Source organism: Desmodus rotundus, chromosome 3 (assembly GCF_022682495.2).
Source record: "Desmodus rotundus isolate HL8 chromosome 3, HLdesRot8A.1, whole genome shotgun sequence".
NCBI lineage: Eukaryota > Metazoa > Chordata > Mammalia > Chiroptera > Phyllostomidae > Desmodus > Desmodus rotundus.
The window spans coordinates 27,874,704-27,882,374 of NC_071389.1; the positions used below are offsets into that span (position 1 = coordinate 27,874,704).

The following is a 7,671-nucleotide window of genomic DNA, read 5'->3' on the forward strand; positions in this document are numbered from 1 at the left end:
TGGGCCCGGCCCCTTGCTCAGCGATGGCCCTAAGCCTCTGGTGGCGCTGAACCTCAGCAGGAGACGACACACGGTTTCCTGGCAGCTGAGTCATGACCAGCTAGCAGGGGCTGCCCAGTCCCCAGCCCGGACAGGGGGCCGAGCCTTGGGGCCCCACGTCCCACCCCGCTCAGCCGGCACCTGTGACTGCAGCCTTCACCGCGACGCTCAGACCCCAGGTCCCAAATTCGCTGTCATTCAGGGCTCTCTTGGCTGTGTGTGATGGAGATCAAGCTCGGAATTGTTTCGGCACAGGGCGTGCATTTATTGGGAGCCTGCGGGACTCTCGGGGGAGAGCCTGGTCTCAGGAAAGCCCCAGGGAGATGGGGCTTCCCCTCCTCTTTCCCCCCTCACCTCTTCTTGTAGGTGCCTTTCTCCCTCCGAGACCCCCTCAAAGGGGCAAAGAATGTGGCCTCAACTTCAGGCCTCACAGAGGTGCTGCCTGCACACTGCGGTCCCATGGAGCTGCTGAACCCAGAGGCCGGGGCCATCGAGGCCGATTAAGTGGGGGTGTCAGGGGGCGCGGGGAGCCCCGGAGTGTGCGCCCAGAAGCAAGATCCGCTGAGTTTTGGCGCAGGCTCCCAGACAGACTCTTTCGTAGTTCTCAGTCATGACTCGAGGGTCAGGAGTCCAGTAAACCCATTTAGGGTCACCCTCCCCCCGCCCGCCCCCGCTCTGGCCAGAGGCCGGACGGGCCTCCGGAAGCAGCCGTTCATTCCCCAGGCCGCCTGGCCGTGTGGCCGCTGCCCGCCGAGGCCGGGGCGCTGCAGGAACTGTCCCACAGCAGCTCTCCCCCCTCCCCGCCAGCCGCCCCGCAGCGTCCCGACAGCCCCTCGTCAGAGTCCACCTCCCGGCGTCAAGTTCAGAGAGGAGGCTGAGTTCTGCCTTGGGATTTGCGACTGGGTGAGACACGTGGTCACCAACGGCGGTGGAGGCAGCCAGGACGAGCTGGCTGAGTTGAGCATCGGGAAGGCAAGGGGCAGGCGTGCTCCGCTCTCCCGGGGAGAGAGAGAAGGCAGGGGCCAGAGACCCGGGATCCAGGGAGGGCTTTGCGGGGTCGGGGGAGGCCTGGGCCTGAGGGGAGGAACTGATCGGAGGACTCCCCCACTTTCAGACTAGGGGCTGGGTACCTGAACTTCAGGACCAAAAGCCCGTCCAGCTCTGACTGCACCTCTGAGTGAGCTGGCGTCCGGCCACCATCTGGGCGACCTCAGGCTCCCTCCCTGCTCTGGTTCTGGGGCAGGGAGGAGGCGGGGCCTCAGCAGACTGGCCAAGGGGAACGGTGGGTGAAGAACAGGAGCAGCCTTGGGGTGGAGTGGAGCCTGGGGCTTCCAACCTGCCTCAGGCGGGTCCCAGCGCCTGAGAGGCCCAATGTCCCACCTCTGGTACCTTCTCCACTTAGCGATCCTGCAGTGTCTCCGCACCCTGGCTCTGATCCCCAGAACCCAGCTGGGGGGCCTCCCAGGGATTTTTCCCTCTCCCAGGGGGTGCCCCAAGGGGGCTCCCAGGGGCAGGCTGACTAACAGGGGTGGGACTGTGTCTGTCTTTAGACCAAGGGCTCCCTGACCCCAGGGCTGGGCTCAGTGCCAGGCCAGGCCTCAGGATGGGGCCTCCCATCAAGGAGGTGCTGATGCTGGCCCAAGGCCAGCCTGGAGAGGTCACAGGGCAGGGGGCAGGAGTCCTGGTCAGCCTCAGCCCTTCTGTATAACCCACGCTGGACCTCTGTCTCCCCATCTTTCTGCCCAACAACCCCAGGGAACAGCTCTGACTTCTCTGGGCCAGCCCCCACCCTGACCATGCCAGGGACAGATCAAATGACACCACACGGGGGCTGGATGTTCACTTCTCTTTCCAAAAAAGGACCATACACACAGTCTAGGTGTGGCAGGGAGGCAGAGCCAGGCCGGGGACTGGGACACTACACACCCAGGGGGGCCTTGGAGGAGGCAGACAATTTAAGAACTGGTCTGAAAGTCAAAAGAGAGGAGAGCTGGTTAGTGGGGTGAGCAGCTGTGGGGGAAGGAGGGGCGGGGGCTGTGGGGTTCAGGCCCAGGTATGGGGACTGGCCAGTGGGGTCAGACAGGCCCTCACAGCAGCCCTGCCTGGGGCCCACTCCTGGGGTGGGGGTGACGCGGTCTGGTCTGGCCCAGCCCCCTGTGTGGCTGTCCATTGGGGTGGGCATGCTGGAAGAGCTGAGCCCTGAACTCAGAGACAGTGGGCCCAAGCCTCTCGGTCTCTCTGAACCTGTTTCCTCGTGTGTCATGTGGGGACATTCGTCATGCCAGCACTGCCTCCTTCATGGGGTGGCTGTGAGGAGCCAAGGTCCGTCTTAATTGCTTTGTCCACGGGGCCCAGCATGGCACTCAAGCCGCCCTTGGGTGAGTAAATAAGCTGTCAGTGAAAGGGCGGGCACCTGGACTATAGGGGAACACAGGTGCCAAGAGACTGTGTGGACAGGCCCATGCCTGCACCTGGACCTGTGCGTGCACCTGTGGACTAGGTCCTGCCTCTGGCCTCTCTCTGAGTGACGGTCTCAGAGCGAGGGGTGGATTCCAATGTTGGGGACAAGCTGCTCAGAGCCCCATCCGAGCTCAGGGGACACCCTGTGTCCTCCTGGGCCTGCCCAGGGCGCTGCAGGGGCCGCAGAGTGCAGGGCGGGAGACTGCTGGCTGGGGCTGGCGGGCTCAGACGTACTCTCGGGCGGCAGCTGAGGGGCCCGGCCGGTAGGGCTGTGGGCTGCTGTTGACTCTCTCCGGCTCCGGGCACGTGCAACAGAGGAAGGAGCCCCCCAGCATGGCCAGGCCGGCAGAGGCCCAGCCCACGAACAGAGCCGGGCCAAACTCGTACCTGCAAGGGATAGGGAGGATGCCATCAGGCGTGGCTGCCACCCCGGCTGCCTCAGTCTTCACGGGGGGGGGGGGGTTCCCTAGCCTTGCCCCTGGCAGGAGCGGTGGCAGGAGCCCTCACAAGCCTTAGCACCCTCTCTGGATAGGCCAGGACGAATGCTCATCCATCCTTGCTCCGCCCCCATTCCAGCAGGGTGATCCTCTGCAGCCTCGGGCCCCTTTCCTCAGCCAGCCCTTGGAGCGGGTGAGGGAGGGTCCGCAGGTCCCGGCAGCGCGATCCCTGCCATCTCTCTCAGTCACGGTCTGGCCCACAGAAATCCCAGCCAGGGCTCCCCATTGCCCCCGGAGAAGGGCGGAGCGAGAAGGGCGGGGCCCTCCACCTGGCACTCCAGGTTCGCCACGCCCCCTGCCGGCGAGCCTGCTCCCGCGGTGCCCGGCGTCTCCGCACGTCTGTGCCTTTGCACGAGGCGCCCCCTCCTGGAGCGTCTCCGTTCTGCGCCTCCTGCGCTCGGCCCTCAGGACCCAGCTAAGAAACTACCTCTTGGAGGGGAATTTGCCAGACCCCTCTGTACTCCCAGAGTTTCGCTGACTCTCACTAGGTGGCCATTCGGTCCCCTGCTTGCTCGGCTCCCTGGGGAGGACCTCGAGGGCAGACCACACCCGATTTGTCTGTATCCTCAGGGCCCAGCACAGGACCAGCCGCCCAGGCGGCCTTAGGAAGTGTTGAAGGGATGAAGGGACAGTGCCAGCCTGAGCTGCCTCTTCCTTGGCAGGTCTTCGTGGCCAGAGTGGCCAGCCTCACGGAGCATAGTGGAGGTCTCATTTTTCTTTCCTCTCCATCTTTCCACCTCCTCCAGGGAACCCTCACAACAGCAGCAACCCAGGCATCTTTTCTTATCCTCCACCGCCTTCCCACTCAAGGCCTGTGGGGATGTCTGGGCTTGAGATTACCCCCATTCTCTGCTCCTGGCCCATAGGGGCCCAGGCCCTTCACAGAGCCCCCTCTTCAGCCCCCATGCCCCTTGGCCATGTACGTCCTGACCACTCTGCCCTCGAAATATCTCTGACCTACTCTCCACTGCTCGCCCCCCAGCCCAAACCCTCTGCTCCAGACTTTGCAACAGCACCTCACTGGCCTTGCCCCTTCCCCACCATTCTTCACACCACAGCTGGAGGGATGGTCAGCCACCCCCTTCCCACCCAAGGAACCGCCTTCTCCTACAGGAATAACAACAGCTCGGTTTGGCTGAGTTAAGCCTGTGCACTGTGCCAAGTCCCCTACTTGCACAACTCACTGAACCCTCACAAGCACATGTGAGCTGGGTCCGCGGGTCCTAGCTCCACGGGTCCTAGCTCCACGTTACAGGGAGGAAACCAGCAGGGAAAGATTAAGGGGCTGGCACCATCACACAGCCAGCAGGTGCAGCGCTGGGGGTTAAGCCCAGAGCCAGGCACGTAGCCCCTGGCGTGTCCTCCACAGGCCTCTCGCTCCTTCGGAGGGCCCAGCCACACCCTGCCTGGTTCCCCGCTCCAGAGAGCTTCTCAGTGACAGCACCGGGGGCTGGCCCCTGATTCCCCTCCACGTACCCTGCAGGATGAAGGCCAGTGGCTCCAGAGGCTGTGGGAAGGGAGGCCCAGCCTGTCCCCTGGCCCGAGCCATGCCTGGGCACTCACCTGGCGTTGACAGGTGTGCTTGGGTTGAAGAACTCCTGAGTCACCAGGGTAGCGTACCAGGAGACTGCAGTCAAGGTGCAGAGGCCTAAGGACAGAGGGGGTGCTCAGCTGTGCCCCAACTTGGCCACCAGGGCGGGGCTACCTGCCATGGCCAGGCTGGTGGAGAAGCAGCCAGGGGCACTCACCTGCCAAGAGGAAGAGGGCTCCCCCGGAGATGGCAATGCGGCCCTTGGCGATGGGGTTGCTGTCTCCGACCCGGGTGCACTTCATGCCGATGACACTGAGGACCATAGCCACGAAGCCCAGGAGCACGGCCACCACCATCAGAGCTCGTGCTGACTGGATGTGACCTGGGGGGCGGGAGGGACTGAGTGGGTGGTGGGAGAGGTGGGTGGGTGGGGGGAGCCCAGGGTGGGAGGGGCTGGAGCAGGACCTGGAAGCTCCTCCTGAACTGCCCCCCAGACAGGACAGTACAAGGGTCCTGAAACAGGGGTGAAGCCGAGCTTCTCCCCTGCTCACTTTTGCTTGCAGGGGCCTCTGGGTGGCATGTGGTGATGGAGCGGTTTGCATTCTCTCCTCAGCCGTTTTCTGGCTGGGGGTTCCCTTCTGGGAACCTGTCCTGCCCACCCAAGCAGCAGAGGCAGCTTCTCCTGGGGCTTTTCACATTAGCCAAAAGAGGAACTAAGGGCAGCTGAGGCCCCATTCAGCCCAGGTGGCCCTTGGGCAAGGATGCCAACCCCCACCGGCCATCCGGATTCTGGTCACCTTCCCCTCTGGCCTGTGAGTCACCGTGGCAGTCATATGCCTGCTGCTTGAGTCAGCCTGGGCTGGGCTGGGCTGGGGGGAGCTCAGGGAGGCTGGATGATCTTCCTGGATTGGCGTGGCGGGGTGGCAGGGTGGGGGGTCAGCCGGCTCTGGCGGGTGAGCCGGGGCAGAGAGGGGGGTGCTGGGCCCGGAGCCATGAACAGAGCTGCAGTGGTGCCAGTTTACGAGCAAACTTCCAGGCTCCATTCCACACCCCAGGAGGGAGAAAGAGGAACCTGCAGGCCCGAGCACCTGTGTGTGGACATGCATGTGTGCATGTGTGTGTACATGTGTGGGTGCATGCACATGCGCCTGCACCTGCGTGCCAGTGTGCTTTTCTAGCTAGCGGAGCCGGCCTGTTCACACACGCGTGTCTGCCTGCAGAGCATGGGGAGAAGTGGAGGGGATCACCAGGCCCTCCTCTCACCTGACCCTCACATCAGCCTGTAAAAGTCAGAGTGCTCCCTTTACACGTGAAGATACAGGAACGCAGACAGGGTCAGTGGCTGGGATCTGCGCCCAAGGCTGCCAAAGCCTGGAGCCCCTGCCCGCCGTGGGGCACCAGCCTGACCTAGATTACCAGAAGTGCACAGGGCAGGGGGCTGAAGAGTACAGCCCAGTACAGAGGGCGGACTGTGTGAAAGCTTGTTAGAGACCTCCCTTCCCCCGCCACCCCCAACTCAGCTGTCAGGGGGCCTACCTTCCAGGGCGAGCAGCGAGTCGTAGAGCTTGCACTGCACCTGCCCGGTGCTCTGGGAGGCGCAGGACATCCAGAGCCCTTCGTAGAGGCCCACAGCGGTGATGATGGCGTCGCCCGCGTAGGAGGACTGCTTCCACTGCGGGAGCGCTGTACTGGCGATGATGCCCACCCAGCCACCCAGGGCCAGGAAATAGCCCAGGAGCTGGAGGCCCGAGTTGGCCATGGCCCAGGGGAGAGGGCCGGGGGTCCCAGAGCTCAGGGCTGGGCCAGGATCCCTGGGGGGGTCAGGGGCATGGCCAAGTGAGCTGAGCTGTGGGCAGGGGTGGGGTGCAGCAGTGGCAAGACGCTGAAAAGGAGAGGTGGCAGCCCAGCCACAGCAAAAGCAAAGGCAGTGGCTGGGGCTCTAGAATGCAGGGGGAGGCCTAGGCGCTGGCAGGGCCAGGGGCCCGCCCACTGCAGCCGGCTAAGCCAGGGCAGGTCCCAGCAAAGCTCCCGCTCAGCCCCCTGGGGGTGGGGAGCTGGTGTGGAGCAGGTGGGGGCCACCTCCCCTACCGCCCCCCCGCCCCGGGATAGAGAAGGGAGGGGCTGGGAGGAGGGACTCTCTTGCCCTCAGGGCCTGTCTGCCAGGGAAACCCCTTTAGAAATCCGGTACCAGTGCCTTAAATTTCTCCTAATTCCCACCAAGCACCAGTCCTGAGATGATGGACTTTGCTCCTGGGTGGCTGAGCTGAGCTGGGGGCTTTCTGTCCTCTCTGCCTGTAGGACAGTAAGGAAATGGAATTCCAATTTGCAGCAGGTAAGACTAGAGTAAGACATCAGGAAGGACTTTCTGGAGAGGGTTTTGAGGCCAGATATGGAGAGACTGGGCTGCGGAAGGGGTGTTGAGGAGGGGTGGTTCTGGGTGCCCGGGGGCCATGTGTATCAAAAACAGGGGAGGCCAGACAGGGAATGTGCGCTGTGGGGTCTGAGATCTGAGGGGGGCAGAAGAGGGACCCCATCAAGGCTGGGCCAGACCTGGCTGCTGGTCAGCAAGGGGTCTGGCAGGGAGGTGGGAATTAGCGCGGACCTTCTGGCACCAGCCTGAAGGAAGGCAGGCGGTTCGGCCTGTTAATCCCCTTGCTGGCCAGCTTAGCAGCTCCTGCCAGGCTGGAGGCACTGGGCGCTGGCTCCCAGGTCCAGCACAGCCTCACGGGGAGGGAGCTGTGGCCTCTGCACATTCCTGGGGTTCAGGCTTTGCCCTCCTTGCACCCACCTTCCCTTTTCTCCCCTACTCCAGCTCTGCCCTCTGGAGCCGGGGAATATTTAACTCTGCTGGACCTCATTAGCAGTCCCCTCACGTTCTGCTTGCTGTGGGTGCAGGGGGAATGTCACAACCCTGTGCCCCCTCCTGCCAGCCTCCTCCCGCAGCTGCCTCCTCATCTCCAGGGGCCACCTGTTTTTGCTGGGCTGCACTGGGGGATGGCAGGGTTCTGCTGCTGACCACCCCGGCTTCCTCCCCCACAACCCTGGCGCCCCACCATAGGGACAAGTCCCCAGCCTGCGCCCTTGCATTCTTCACGTGGCTATGCAAACGACAGGGTGCCAGGCACTGAGCGGACAATGGCCGCC

General features: G+C 63.8%; 1 protein-coding gene across 1 annotated transcript; it reads right to left on the bottom strand.

Annotated features, from left to right (window-relative positions):
- Positions 1-1,871: 1,871 nt before the first annotated feature.
- Positions 1,872-6,819, bottom strand: CLDN19 (claudin 19). Its single transcript, XM_024554815.3, has 5 exons — positions 6,064-6,819; positions 4,745-4,909; positions 4,560-4,644; positions 2,734-2,886; positions 1,872-2,006 (listed from the first exon to the last, which is right to left on the bottom strand). The coding sequence occupies exons 1-5, from the start codon at positions 6,284-6,286 to the stop codon at positions 1,958-1,960; spliced, it is 675 nt and encodes a 224-aa protein (XP_024410583.1). The 5' UTR covers positions 6,287-6,819; the 3' UTR covers positions 1,872-1,957.
- Between the last annotated feature and the right edge of the window lie 852 nt (positions 6,820-7,671).